The 15441-nt window shown below is 39.2% G+C and overlaps 4 protein-coding genes across 4 annotated transcripts; 2 read left to right on the forward strand and 2 right to left on the reverse strand.

The window, feature by feature from the left end:
• Window positions 1-340: 340 nt before the first annotated feature.
• LOC129793934 (contactin) lies at window positions 341-5848 on the reverse strand. Its single transcript, XM_055834464.1, has 7 exons — window positions 5349-5848; window positions 4805-5189; window positions 3565-4242; window positions 2533-3347; window positions 2174-2457; window positions 1196-2113; window positions 341-1111 (listed from the first exon to the last, which is right to left on the reverse strand). The coding sequence occupies exons 1-7, from the start codon at window positions 5705-5707 to the stop codon at window positions 696-698; spliced, it is 3855 nt and encodes a 1284-aa protein (XP_055690439.1). The 5' UTR covers window positions 5708-5848; the 3' UTR covers window positions 341-695.
• Window positions 5849-5895: 47 nt separating this feature from the next.
• Window positions 5896-7158, forward strand: LOC129793938 (UBX domain-containing protein 7). Its single transcript, XM_055834474.1, has 2 exons — window positions 5896-6000; window positions 6080-7158. The coding sequence occupies exons 1-2, from the start codon at window positions 5994-5996 to the stop codon at window positions 7054-7056; spliced, it is 984 nt and encodes a 327-aa protein (XP_055690449.1). The 5' UTR covers window positions 5896-5993; the 3' UTR covers window positions 7057-7158.
• On the reverse strand, window positions 7128-7981 carry LOC129793939 (ubiquitin-conjugating enzyme E2 N). Its single transcript, XM_055834475.1, has 2 exons — window positions 7693-7981; window positions 7128-7344 (listed from the first exon to the last, which is right to left on the reverse strand). The coding sequence occupies exons 1-2, from the start codon at window positions 7966-7968 to the stop codon at window positions 7165-7167; spliced, it is 456 nt and encodes a 151-aa protein (XP_055690450.1). The 5' UTR covers window positions 7969-7981; the 3' UTR covers window positions 7128-7164.
• Window positions 7982-8433: 452 nt separating this feature from the next.
• Window positions 8434-14379, forward strand: LOC129793936 (ephrin type-B receptor 1-B). Its single transcript, XM_055834465.1, has 8 exons — window positions 8434-9042; window positions 9483-10949; window positions 11126-11276; window positions 11360-11464; window positions 11758-11805; window positions 11914-12302; window positions 12398-13081; window positions 13160-14379. Exons 1-8 carry the CDS (start codon window positions 8902-8904, stop codon window positions 13262-13264), a joined length of 3090 nt encoding a protein of 1029 aa, XP_055690440.1. The 5' UTR covers window positions 8434-8901; the 3' UTR covers window positions 13265-14379.
• Window positions 14380-15441: the final 1062 nt, after the last annotated feature.

Here is a 15441-nt window from a genome sequence, read left to right on the forward strand (position 1 = left end):
TGTTTTGATGAAACTTTTTTTTTAAACATTGGAAAGATTACAATTTAATTAGATTAAGAAAATATTAGCGTACGGTCTAATGTGAAAAATGCAAAATGATAGGTAGGTGGGAAATTCTGTAACTATAGGTAATATTTTTATAAGAATTTACCCTGTAGGTATTTTTTAATTTACTTTTGTTTCTCTAAAAGGCCTTCTTGCTTACCTCACTCAGATAGTTCCAGGTGATTCCCATTTTATGCATTTTATCGAATTTCTGGAAAATCATAATCAACTTTTGAGTGTAGAGTGAACGAAAAAATATCAATTCGGTTCATTTTTGAAATTTAAAAAAAAATACCAATAATTTCGTTTTGTACAGAGAGATTTTATTATTTTTCTTTTTGTCTTTTCTACCTAAAGTACATTTTGTTTGTTAATATATAAAAAATACAATCCGACAAAAAGTGTCGCTTTCTGAATAAGAAGAAAAAAAGACAAAAAAAATAAGGCTGGTCTGCCGTGAGACGGAGTGGGCTACTTAAAACGCACAATACGTGCAATATGGAGATTCCTGAGTTGCCCAATTATTTTTTATATTAATATACTTTAATTGTTTCATGCCTCCCCACTCTAAAGTGCAGGCCAATATGGACGGAATTGTGATACGAAGATATTTGTAAAAATTAAAAAAGAAATTACGAACGCGACAACTCCTAGTGGAGCCATCTAATGGCTACTGCTAAGCAGAGAAGGGCTACATAATTTACATGATGATGGGTTGTTGTGGCTGCATTACGTTGTCGCGTGCGTCCCATTTGGAAGTTAAGCGTTGGGCTACTCATGCGTCCATCACCACCATTACTGAATGCCAAAACGCGCATCTTGTATGCCTTTCCGGGTGCTAAACTATCAATGTATGCCTCAAGTTTTCGCCCAATGGGTATAATGGTATCATTGGCAGTTGACATATCCTGATCTGATTCCCATACGCGCACTTTGTAGCCCTCAATGGGTTCTTCCTCTTGACTTGGTGTTACATATCTCCACGTAACACGCACCGTTGATGGATTGACGGCAGTAAAAGAAACACTTGATGGTGGTTTCTGCGGTGCTTTTCTGTACGTTCGTTCTAAATTTATGAAAAAAGAAAAAAAACATTTTTTGAGTTTATTTTTTTTTACACCATTCAAGTTAAAGATTTTTCTTTTCTTACCGAGATATCTTTCACTTTCGGGACCCTCTCCAGCTGCATTGTACACCATAACCTTTGTGTAGTAGTAGGTATCAGGTTCAAGACCCACAATAAGGGCCCACGGGCGTGTTGTGCGTGATAGATAGTAAACAGCATTCTCCTCGGCATGATTGCTCTTCCAATACTTGAGCCTATGCCCAATTAGTCTACCACGAATCTTTTCGCGTGTCAACTCCACAGGTGCCCATGTAATGTTGAGTGCTGTTGAATTGTAACCACGTGCATAGGTACGCTGTGGTGCCACTTGTGGCATATCCTCAGCTGAGTAAATTGTCTCAACGGAACTTTCGGGTCCGGCACCTTGATCATTGAATGCCTGCACCTTCACATCGTATTGCGTGTAGTAGTTGTCCAATGGTACGGGTACTACTGCTCTCCCAGCTTCAGTTGCACCAATAATCTTTGTTGCCCACTCCGTAGCACCACCTTTCCCATGCAATCGCCACGAGACTTTGTAGTAAATTCCATTGCTGTTTTGCTTCTCCGGCGGCAGGGGTTTCCACGTGATGACCAAATCACCAATTTTCCCACCACCACCCCCCACTTTACTCGGTGCCTCATAGGGAATGTCATTGAGTGTACTATAAAGGGGTGAGGGTGGTGATGGTGGTCCCATGCCAACATCATTCACTGCACGTACTTGAAATTCATATCCTGACCATGGGGTGAGTCCAACTACTTCGGCACGTTTTCTACCTGTATACCGATCAAATTCACGTGCTTGAACACCCTCAGATACCGGGATCCACGTACGATTCCACGTTGTTCGTGCCCAGACACTGTAGAAGATCACTGGACGTCCATTGTCAGGGCCATCGATCCATTCCAGAACTGCAGATGTCTTTTTGATGTCAATCACTTTTACACCACCCGGAGCACCTATAAAAAAATAACTTTTATAAATACTGATTCGTTTGTTTTATTTTTTGGTAAGTTTACCAGGTGGTCCTTGAACGGTTATTTCAGCACGTGATGAGACACGATGCAAGGCTGCCATGGCAAGACATTCATACTCTCCGGAATCCAAGAGACTTGCATTATGGACTTCCAAACTATTTCTATTTACAAGAATTCTTCGATCATTTGGATCCTCCGGTAGGAGAGCTCCATTGCGACGCCATGAAAATGTTACATCCAATAGGGCATCATGGTCAACGTCACAGTGTAAGAAAAGGAGTTCACCTGCTTGGAGAACTTGTCGCGTTGGTAGAGGTGTGCGGAATCTACACATTAGAATTTTTTTTAATTATTAGAACAATCTGCGAAAAAAAATCGAGAATTTTGGGCCATTGATGTACCTCAATTCCTGTAGTACAATCAATCTCGCATGACTTTCAGCTGTTCCATAGGAATTAGTTGCTGTACACGTGTAGACACCTTCATCATCGCGCGATGTGGGTGATATAACAAGCGCCCCCGTAGCCAAGATACGTCGATGCCCACCACTCCCAATCACAATACCATCCTTCTTCCACTGAAATGTTGGCTGCGGAGCTGCTTCGGGTTCGCACGTAATTGTCGTATTCCCCGAAGCTATGGCATAAATTTCAGCTTCAAGTGGGCGCTTCTTGAATGTTGGCTTCAACGATAACACCCTCAACTGTGCTGAGGAGTACACGGCCTTTATTTGATTTTGTGCCCGACATTGGTACATCCCATCATCTTTATTCGGATCAAGGAATTTTATTGTTAACACATTATCCTGTATTATAAATTTATCACGCGGCAGTAGTGCTTGTTCGAGTAATTCGGCATTTTTGTACCATGTGTAATTTGCATCGGGAATGGCGGATGCTTCGCACACGAAGGATACATCAGTGTTGAGATCGCGAATTTTATCAACGAGGGGAATGGTAAAATTGGGTGCCATTTGTATGCTAATACGAATACTTTTTGATGTGCTCTTTCGATCATTTGCCACTGTACATGTGTACTCTCCACTATCATTTATAGTAGCATTTGGTATAATCATAACACGATTGTAACTCAAAAGGTAGGCATGTCGCGGGAGATTCCCATCGCGGCGTGTCCAATTGAATGATGGCACAGGATAACCAAATGCCATGCACTCTAGGCGTACTTCTTGTCCGGCTATTGGAGCCTCTGGGAATACCTACAAGAAATAATGGGAAAAAAATTATAAAGTATTTGGCCTAATTCAGCGATCAAGAAACCTTTGAAATCTTGGAATTTTGTACTGAAATTTTAAGATTTCAAGCGAATTTCAAGGGTTTCTTGGTCTCTGAATAAGGCCCATTATTTTTAACAAAAGGAATAAAATTTTATCTCTTTCCAATAAAATAAAATAAATAGGTAAATAAATAAAATACCTTGGGGAATGTATTTGCAAAAAGGAGCTCCTGGTAGTTAGGATGTGGTTTAACCCTTAGCGGAAAGAATGGTCCATTGCGTCCGGTGTCACTAACTAAACTCTGTACGGTGCACGAGTAGTCAGCACGATCAATAGTTTCAAGAGCTGAAAAATACAAGGCACCATCGTAGCTGACGAATCGCCTTTCGTCCTCTTCAACGAAATTTGGGAAGAAATCCCGTGACCAGTAGTACTTAACCCCCGGATAGTGTTGCGGTGGATCACAAAAGAGGGATTTGCCCCAATTCATGTCACCACTCTCAGGGCTACGTTTTAGGTTGAATTCCATAATGTAGCCAAAGTTGAGTTGCACACTATCCGATAAGATACGTCCGAATTTATTTTCAGCTACACAATGATATGTTCCCTGATCCATATGCTGCTCTGGTTCTGTTATCACAAGATTCCCACCAGCTGTTGTGATGCGACGATCTGAGAGTGCACTAACATGCTTAAATGCTAATCGATCACTCTCATAAACTTCCTTGAACCATGTGTACGTTGGTGCGGGATATCCTTCAGCCAAACATTCAAGTTGCACCCAATTAGCAATTTTACGTTTGCCCGTATCGAATGTCGTGTCACGTGGTTGCAGGACAAACTTGGGACCCTGTGGGAGTCTTTCTTCATCCACAACCTAAACACACACAACACACAGAGGCAGAAGAAAAAAAAAGAAGTTATATTAAAATTAATAAATCATTCTAATGAAATATTTGTGTTGAAAATTGAATAGGCTGCATTTTATTAGGTTTAAAAATAATGGGAAATTATAATAAGTTTAGAAAGAAAAAAAAATGAACGAGAGAAAATTTTGAAGTGATAAATTTAGCAGAAAGATTTTAATAAGATGAACAGAGGATAGAGAGATAATTTGAGAGGATTGAAGATTTAAGCTAAAGAACGTATTGTACGAAATTGCCGTTTCCCGCGAAAATCATTATTTTTTTTTACAATTTCCATCATTTTTCAACTAATAAAAATTAATCTGACTCGCTGGCAATCTCCGCCAATTTTTGGAGAAACCAGCGAGCAAATATCCTGACAATGAGCGAGAAAGATAAAAGATGCACCACTCCACAGCAGAGGATAATTGCTACCTCAGTGAGTCTCATCGTCGCACCCACATTTTCGTCTGGGTGTAACATACGGCATAAAAACTCCCGCCGTCACCAAACAAGTTGTAAAACATGACTAACCTGCACTCCGTACTCAATGGTACGTCTATCCTCGGCGAGGGTGTTGGCATTGCGTGTCCCAAAGAGTTCACGTGATTCGCAAATGAAGAGATTTTGCTCAAAATCATACGACGGAATGAAGAGCCAACGATCGTGCGATGGTGAAAAGCCATAAACAAGCCTATCGCGGGGGATTTGATGAAGGGGTGCCAATGGGTCACGTGGTGTTAGAAGTCGCTCTATTTGTGCATAGCTCAAATGTCCCAGGCTCCCACTTGCTTCCAACTCCTCACGTGTACGTAGGTCCTTTTCGTCAAGCGATAGTCCTTCTTCAGGTGCCACAAATGCTGTATTATCATCATTTACCCACGTCGATGGACTTGTTTGGCGTGCTGATATGAAATATCTGCAAAAAGATTTTTATTAAAAATCATATTCGTCTTGTTTGACTCACGCATGAGTCATCCATCTTTTGAGCTTGATCTTATAAGAATTTTTTTTTTTAGGTAAATTCTCTAATTACACCGTTGAAAAGAATAATGTAATAATATGGGATGAACCCCACCTGTTCTGCCTCTGATCATGCCTAATGAGATAGTGAAGAATAAAGCTGTGCTTCTCAAGACTATCCACGTGCACTAAATCAGCCCCATAGGCCTGACATATTTTCTTTGCATCATGCCATGACCGTTTGGGGCTCCCAATAAAACGCATGCACGAAGAACGAAATGCAATCCAATGCTGTGGACAGAGATCCTCGGGTTTTAGTCCATCAAGTTGATTGCCAAAGTTAAGGGCGGGGCGCGTCTCAAACCATCCGGATTGACTCACATTCACCGGACGATCTTGGAATTTTCGAAAGTCTCGCAGCTGGGCCGATGCCACAGCTAGGAGACCCACAGTGGCCACAATCCTTGGCCACATTGTGTGGGATAAAAGGACACACAATACAAGGAAAATATGCAAGAACTACAAACACACAAAACAAACCAAACCACGGGAAAAAGGAAAACAAATCAAAACGTCACGATTGACACACCCAAACATGAGACCTTACTAAAGTTTTACGCAAAAAAATTAAACACTTTCCGTTAATTTTGAATTTATTTGCTCACAGAATCCCGAATCAATTACCCATGAATTACCCCTTTTGTACAAGATTCAGAGAAAAGAAAGCAAAAGTGGCAAAAAAAAAGTTTGTTGTAGAGAAATGTCAGGTATGTTTTTTTCTTATAAAATAATTTATTTTTCGCAATAAAACACCATTGTGATTGGCAATATGACCCACATGTCCAGGTTCAGGGGGCTCAGGGACTGCCAAGTCATCTCCGGGACGTGTAAGGGCACCAAAACGCAAAGGAGGATGTCCCGCACCAACAGTTGCTTTTCGGAATTTTGAACGGGAAGCTGAATTACTGGAAGGTACCAGTGGGAAGCGTATCTGCCTGAGTGATCTCTTCCGTCCCCCCGTGGAGATCCTTCACCGTGGTACATGGGAGAGTGGTCGTGAAGTGGCCCGTGCTGCTGACAAATGGCTCCTTGTGAATCTTCAGGATAGCGGTGATTTCAAGTGTCAATGCCTAAATCGCGATGTGTGGTCAGACGAGGTCATCCGGGAAACACTTTCACAGTACTTTATCATGTGCCAAGTGAGCATAACAAGTGAAGAGGGTGAGAAATTTCGGGCTTTCTACCATGCCACCACTCTCCCATTTATTGGCATACTTGATCCACGAACTGGTGGTGCTGTAGATACATGGCCACCCAATGTAACACGTGATGATGCCCGTGATCGCTTACTAACTTTCCTACGGCGTCGTCCAACACCCACAGCAACAGAAGATGCAGCAGCAGCAGCGAATGCAATAGGTGTACTTGAAAATTCCCAATCACAACCACCTCTTAATCCCGATGTACTCTCCGAAGAGGAACAAATGCGCATTGCCATTGAGAATAGTCTTCGTGAAACTCAAGCTTCCCCAGAAGATTTTGAGCAAGCTGATGATGATGACAAGGAAGATGCCGTAGTAGAGGACACAACACGAATCTCCCTGCGACTTCCGGATGATACCACAGAGCTTCTCACATGGCCTGCTTCGTACACAATTGATCGACTACGCAGATATGTTCGGCAGCGTCTTGGGGGTGTAGCGCCGTGTAAGCTTATCTTTTCCGCTATGCGCTCGGATTTACTGCAATTAGATCCAGGAACGAGTCTTCGGGATGCCAAGCTATACCCCAGTGCTGTACTTTTTGTCCACTTAGAGGAATAGGTTCAAAAAAAAAAGAAGTCCCTCCCTATCCCCAAGTCTCACAATTGTAAGAGAGAAAGAAAACAAAACCCTAAATTTAAATACATCTTTATTCGTCCCCAACATTTCTTAGTTGTCCATGGCGTAGCGCTGCGTCCATTCGCGCGCATTCCGAATCGCCTCTGCCTCATTCACCTTCCACAGCTCAGCCACGTCGTTGGCCAACGGGTCGTCCGGGTTGGGGGCACTTAATAAGGCTTGGATAGACAGCAGTACAGTGCGAATCTGGAGAGCTGGACTCCATTTGTCCTGCATACATTAAAAATTGATTAATTAAAAAAATCATTTTCATTGGAAATCATGAAAATTAAATTATTTGTTTTCACTTGAGCCTACTTTGCTTAAATAAATACTTTATATTGACTAAAAAAAAAGAGAAACAATTGAATAGTATACGCTATGTAGGTGGTCATTTTTAAACTTCCTATTCTATTCGATGCAATAAAATCAATAATTGCACGATCTCACAGACGAATGTTGCAAAATTAAGAAAGAAAAAATGCTTTGCAGATGAAATGAAGATTTTGCAGCCTCGCAAAACAATCACACCCTCACAGCGCAATAAAACAATGGAACGAGAACGCTCTGCACACTCACCTTGAGGATGTCCAAGCAAATGCGCCCGAGTCGATCAATGTTGGGGTGGTAGATCTTGGTGATGAAGCGTACCTTGGGGGCCGACATGGGGTAATCTTCAGGGAGGAAGAGTTCCAATTTGAAAAGGCCCCCCTCGAAGGGGCTATCCTCCGGGCCTGTTACAATCACATGGAAATACCGGGCATTACTTTCATCCGGAACGGCACTAATACCGGGTACGGGTTCTTGCAGTAGGCGCTGCGTCTCCTTTATTATTCGGCGCGGCAGGGCCGCCATTGCGCGGCCGTGAAAAGCTGTCTGGACACAAAAATGGGGTACCGCCGATGCTGAATGTGGGGGTGGCGCTCAAAAAGACATCTGCGGGGTCACACAGACCCAAAATACACTGTAATACGGGGGGCACTAACTACACACTTTTTGTTCCGCAGCAAAAAAATATCAAAGATAGCACACCACCACCCTTCTCTGTGAACTTTTTGACATATAAAAATTTTGTCTTCTTCTTCTTCTTCTTGGAGTTCCTCGCGGGCCACGAAAAAAAATGTCAATTTAAACAGAATTTTAAAATTTCGGCAGCTCTCTTTGAGAATTTAAAGAAGAAGTAAACTTATTTTATTGTGGCTACTATGTTTAATTTAAAAGAAAAGTGTTTTAATAAAAATCTGTATTTAATTCACTCGTGCTGGCTTAGTTTGTTTTGTATGTGTTTGCTATAAAATATGAAGGAAAATGTGAGCAAAAGCGCCCTCAAGTGAATTAATTTTAAAGCTACTCAAATGACACTCAAATTGACACCTTCTTTTTTGTGTGAGGTCAAACCTTTATTTTTATAGCGCATGTCAGGTACTACGTGTCAATGTATTTGTGCTAAGGCTGGCTGCTGGAGGAATTATGGTGAAAAAGTCCATGTGTAATTAAAGAATGTCTGCAAAATGGTGGATTGTGGTGTTCTTTGCATTAAATAGTGTTTGTGGTTGCACAGCACGTGAACCAGTAATCTAAGACAGCATCAAATATCAACGGGAATCCCGTACGTACGTTCTGTGTGTTTGCAAACAAAAGGTGGTGAAAAGCATCAACGGGTGTGTAGACGCGGGGGTCTACATTTGCAAAGGAGCTCATGCAAAGCCCCAACTGCCGTGTCGTGATTTTTGCGTGATTTAGTGTTGTAAACAAGGCAGGCGCCTCGGGTGAACGGCAGCCGCAGCAATGATCCCCGTGCTCATTGCCGTGGCAGCAGCCATACTACCAACCCTTTTGGCTGATCAGGTCGTCTTGCTGGACACCACCAAGGAGGCCACCCTCGAATGGACAAGATACCCCTATGGACCTCAATCTCAAACTCCTGGCGTAAGATTATCTTCATTGAATTACATTTATTTTTTTTGTGCTGCACGTACACTTCATAAACACTTTGGCGATCAGTGAGATGAAAGCGACTAAGTATACGCATTCACCTCAAAAATGAAATCTGAATTAACTGCAAAACAGTAATGTTTTCAATGTTTCGCAGTATAGAAGTAACTAACAATGATTCATTCCTAATGATTTGCTATGAATTAAACTTAATTAATTACTGCAAGAAAAAAAAACAAAATAAAGTCGATTATTTTAGGCTTCAGATCAGATGGTGATGCTATAAGAGTTATAATCATCATCCAATCAATCATACACTTTTTTCTTTTAATTTTTATACAATTTGTGGGTGTGAAAATCAGTGTAAAATTGCTTTGAAGTTTTAATAGAATAAAAAAGAGTTTAAAATCGAATACTTTTATTGTATTTTGCAGTGGGTTGAGGAGTCTTTCACGAATTTTGGCAAAGGAATCAATTGGCGAAGTTACGTTGTGTGCGATGTTGCGTACCACAATGTAAATAACTGGCTCTGGTCACCTTTTATTGATCGTGGACCTGCAAATCGTTTGTACATTGAAATCCAATTTACAATTCGTGACTGCAGCTTATTTCCCGGCAATACACTTAGTTGTAAGGAAACCTTCAGTTTACTCTTTTACGAATTTGATGCTGCCACAAGGGAACCACCACCTTGGCAACCAGAAAGTTACAAATTAATAGCCAGAATAGCAGCTGGTGAAGGTCGCTTCAACCAGAATTCCGATGTGGATATAAATACAGAAGTCAAGAGTATTGCAGTCACAAAGAAAGGGGTTTACTTTGCATTCCGCGACCAGGGTGCCTGCATAAGTATTTTAGCTGTTAAAGTTTACTACATAACATGCCCAGCAGTTACAGTGAATTTTGCGCACTTCAATGAAACCCCAACTGGGCGAGAAGTCACAATTATTGAGCAACAAACAGGAATTTGTGTTGCAAATGCCGAAGCAGCAGAGCCTCCTACGTACTTGTGCAAGGGAGATGGGAAATGGACAATTCTAAGTGGGGGTTGTAGGTGCAAAGTAGGCTATGAACCAGATTTTGAACGTCAAATCTGCAATGTATGCCCCGCTGGAACATTTAGATCGGCCGAAGTGGCCAAATGTACGCCATGCCCACCAAATTCCCGGACACCGGCACTTGGGAGTGCATTCTGCCCATGTTTACCTGGGTTCTATCGTCATCAGCGTGATGCCAAACATATGCCATGCTATCGTCCACCGGGTCCACCCACAAATCTCACACTACTCTTCCTTGATCAAACAAGCGCCATTTTTGCATGGAATGCACCCCAACGTGCTCCAGATTCTGCAAGTGTTGCCTATCGTAGTGATGTAATCTTCAAAGTTAAATGTCCCATATGCAATTCCAACGTTGTTTTTACACCATCAACAGAAACATTCAACGATACGAAATTAACACTTAATAATCTCGAACCCGTAACCACCTACACCATTCAAATTCATTCCCTCAATGGACAAGCCATTCCCTTGGCAGTAAATGATGACGATGATAATACCACATCGACGGAATTTATGAAACGCGTTGCTATATCAGCCCTACTTGCTGATGAAAGTCAACAAGTGACGGATTTTGCAGAGATTACCTTCACCACGGAATCCGCAACACTGAGTACGATCTTCAATGTGCGCGTCACGTCGATTAGTAGCAAGGATGTGGAATTAATGTGGGATAAACCGACATCGAGTGAAACGAATGGAGCACAAATTCCAATTGAATTTTACGAAGTACGATGGTTTCCGAAATCAGAGGTGGATTCCGTCAATAAAACTACATTAAATACAAAAGAACCCCGAGCACATCTGGAAAATCTTGCAGAAAATACAGAATATGGATTCCAGGTTAAAAAAATGTTTTTTTTTTCTTTCATCTTTAGATTCTATTGATTCTACTGTCTTTTATGCTATTCCCTCCATTTCTATATTTTTTTTTTATAAGTATAAACTAATTGTTTTCTCTTTCTCTAAATCTTATCTCTAAGTCTAGTCAAAATTTTAACATAACTCCATTTCTTTAGGTTCGCTGCAAAACTGTAAATGGTTGGGGTACTTTCTCCAACATAGTTTATGCTCAGACACATCAAAGTGTCTCACCAGTTTATGATGATTCCGTCCAAGTGAGAATCATCGCAGGAGTTGGTGTTGCTGTTGTCTTTATTCTTGTACTCTGTAAGTTTAATTTTGAGTGCTATGAATGTTTTTTTTTTCTTTCTTCCTGTAATTAAAATAAAACCTTTCTTGTATATTTTTAGTAATCGTAGCTACGGTTCTTTTCCTCCGTTCCAAAGGACATGATGATTTAGATAAGAAAACAAATAATCACCTACCACTGCAGCTTGATTACGCTAGCAACGAAGGTAAGAATTGTAAAACTAAATTTAAAAAAAAAGTACCAAACTATCAAAGTAGTATGAGAAAAGATACCCCTTGTAGTCTACTGTAGCTCCTAATAATTCGCTTTAATCCTCTTGCATCCGTTAAAATAAAGGACTCGTAGTTACATATAGTAAGTGATCAATTTCTAACCTAAAGAAAGTGTTTCTTTTTCCTTCACTTGGTATTCTTCCCAGATTTTTATTTTCTTTGATTTTTGCTTTTATTATATTTTAGTTTTTTTTATTTGCAATGTTTTTATTTATTTATTTTTTAGTTAATACAATGGACACAACACCTATTGTGAAAACTGTTCAAAACAATGGTAAATCACAAATATTTGCCAAAAACTTACAACTTTTATTGGAATAAAAACATAAAAAACTAATTTGTGCTTATTTTTTTCTTGGAAAATTACTTTTTCTTTATTTAGTGACAACACCCCTCTTTGGAGCCAATCGAAGCTACGTCGACCCGCATACGTATGAAGATCCAAATCAGGCGATAAGAGAATTTGCACGGGAAATAGATGCAAGCTATATTACAATTGAGGCAATTATTGGTGGAGGCGAGTTTGGTGATGTTTGTCGTGGACGTCTAAAGGTACCCCCGAACTTTGTTCAAGACATCGATGTGGCCATAAAGACACTGAAACCGGGCAGCACGGAAAAGGCTCGATGCGATTTTCTCACCGAAGCTTCAATTATGGGGCAATTTGATCATCCAAATGTTATATATCTACAAGGTGTTGTAACAAGATCAAATCCCGTTATGATAATCACTGAATATATGGAGAATGGTAGTTTGGATACATTCTTAAGGGTAAATATTATTTTATTTATTTATTTTATTATGGGTTTCTTGTTAGAATCTCAATTACATTATGTACCTACTTATGTATTTTATTATATTCACAGGCAAATGACGGTAAATTCCAGACACTTCAGCTAATTGGAATGCTTCGTGGTATTGCATCGGGAATGGCATACTTAGCCGATATGAATTACGTCCATCGGGATTTGGCAGCCCGAAATGTTCTTGTGAATGCTCAGCTTATTTGCAAGATTGCGGATTTTGGGTTATCGCGTGAAATTGAAAATGCAAGTGATGCATACACAACACGTGGTGGTAAAATTCCCGTTCGTTGGACAGCCCCTGAAGCCATTGCATTTCGTAAATTCACATCAACAAGTGACGTGTGGTCATACGGGGTAGTTTTGTGGGAAGTAATGTCCTACGGGGAGCGACCATATTGGAATTGGTCTAATCAGGATGTTATAAAATCCATTGAGAAGGGGTACCGTTTGCCAGCCCCAATGGACTGCCCCGAGGCACTGTACCAACTAATGTTGGACTGTTGGCAAAAACAACGAACACATCGACCAACATTTGCCAGTATTGTAGCCACTTTGGATAGCCTAGCGCGGCAGCCACTTGCACTTTTAGCCGCCCGTCATTCCCCTGAGGCACCCGATATGGATACGAGAATAATGACCGGGGTACCGACGCATTTCATTAGTACTGATCTATGGTTAGAAAGCATCAAAATGTCACGCTACTCACAACACTTCAAGGAGGCCAATCTCATAGCAGCACAACAGGTGAGTTCTCTAATTCTTTTATGAGTGCATTTTATTTAAAACTTTATTTTATGTGTTTTTTTTTTAAATAAATTTCAGATTTCACGATTGACTGCCCAACAGCTGTCCGACATGGGAATAACACTTGTAGGTCATCAGAAAAAGATTCTCCATCAAGCCAGACAATTGGATACCATAATCTAAGTTTTTAATAAATGTGTGTCTGTGTAGTATACCTAAAGTTATTCTCTCAAGATTGCGCATTTCATAATGGAGATAGAGACTCGATAAAGTACAAACAGTGAGTGAGAAGCAATTGACTAAAAGAAATTTAAAAGGAAAAAAAATACATAAAATATACCTACGGTTGAAGTGCGAATTTGGTTAATAAAAAAAAAGAATGATAAACAAACAGAACAAAAGAACAATGTGTTTCTTCCAAGTGTATTAATTTATTTTTTGTTTGTTTTTTATTTAGCATTATTATGGGACATTCTGAAGCATCTACATACATATAATTATATTGAATCTCAATGTGATTTTTTTAAACACAACTTTTTGTATTTTCCCATTTCTTTTTTTTTATATACAAGTGCATAATGTACATAGGTATATACTTACCTATAAATTGCATAGAAGAAACCAACTCATAGATTAAAACAAAAATGTGGTTTTATATTTTTATATATTATAAAAATGAGATTTAATTGGAACAAGATCCTTGTACGCGTTGATATTTATTTTGAATTTTCCTTAATCACATTACAACATACTTATAGTTAAAACAAGAATATTTATATAATTATTTTATAAGACACTGCGCGATTACTTAATCCGTTTTTTTTTTTTAGTAAATTGTAGAACAAATTGAATGATGATAAACTACGATGTTTTTGATGAGCAGGACTGACTTACATAATAATACTACCTACCTTACCTATGTATAAGATCCCAGTGTAATTGATATTCTTGTTTATTGATTATCCTTTTTTTACAATATATAAATCATTTATACTCTTTTTTTTACTTATATAGTACTTTATTATTGTACATATCGCGATTTTCAGACATTCCTTTAAAAAAAACAAACTCTTTAAAAAATCATAATTTAACTGAAAAAAATGTAATAATGTAGGGAGATTGTATATTTTTTGCTTAAGGCCAACAAAAATTAAAAAAAAAAATAATCCCCCCATTGCAAACTATGCAAATGGTAAAAAAAACAAGACATTACATACATTTTAACTTAAGCAATTAGAAATTAATGTTAAGCTATGCGTCAGACATTTTTCTCAAATAAAGTCTCAATATGGCTCTAACTACAAGTTTTTTATTTCATTTAATATTTTGTATGATGAATAATCCAAGATAAGGAAGAAAAAAAAAGAATGGAACATTCCTTCAATCTCTGAGGGATCCAACTGGATGGTCTCTACTCTACTAATGAATGGATGGTATGAATTTTGTGATCTTTGCAGGACATTTGCCATCGTCATCTTTCTCTCTCGAGACTTCTTTTAATCAGCTCCTTCGTCTATTGAAGATGATCTCAGTTTTTGTCACCTACAATCAACACTGTCTTGAGGATTTCAGTTTAACATATTGCTTTCACATCTCACAGCACACGTCAATACTCTCTGTGCTCAAGAAAAAGCAATGCAACATACAAAAATTAAAGATTTTGAGAAACTTCTGTGAGAGAAAAATTGCTCCTAGGTTGCCTTTGGGAATTCACACCATTGATTGGATTTCAGGATCGCTAAAATAGAACCTTATTATGTAATTTCTTGCGAAAACTATCCCGTAATTTATGTTATTAATGCGTGGAAGCCATATTACGATTTTTCTTTAGAAAATTACCTCATCATTGCAATAAATGCGCGATGGAGTGCCCCGAAAATTAAATAGAAGTTTATAGAAAATTGATTCAAATGATTCAAACTATGATGGGCGTTTCACCTCTTTTCCACAAACAGCGATAAAAACTTCCAGCGGAGTTTTTGAAACTATAGTTAGCTTGGCGAGAAATCAAGAGAATATAAATGAGAATATAATGCTTTTTTCAATCACGCAGTTTTTCTTTTTATTTTTCTTTACAGTTTTTGTATTACAATGTAGTTTATTGTACGAGTGCTGCATCTTTCCAAAAATGTGGAAATATTCACTAAAATAGACTCTGAATTTGGCAGATTAGTGTCTTCTCCAGCTGGTCATCCGCAATCAAAGAATTGAATTAATTGCTCTCTGACGCAACAATTGCTCCTTGTGTGGTGTTCTACCCAACATTCAGGCAGTTCTCCTGCCCAAGAAAAGCAAGAAGAAGGCCTAAAATTCTCTCAAATAATTGTCATCCTCTAGATTTCATGATTTCGCACATTTCG

The sequence above is a fragment of the Lutzomyia longipalpis genome, chromosome 3 (assembly GCF_024334085.1).
Source record: "Lutzomyia longipalpis isolate SR_M1_2022 chromosome 3, ASM2433408v1".
In the NCBI taxonomy this organism is placed as follows: domain Eukaryota; kingdom Metazoa; phylum Arthropoda; class Insecta; order Diptera; family Psychodidae; genus Lutzomyia; species Lutzomyia longipalpis.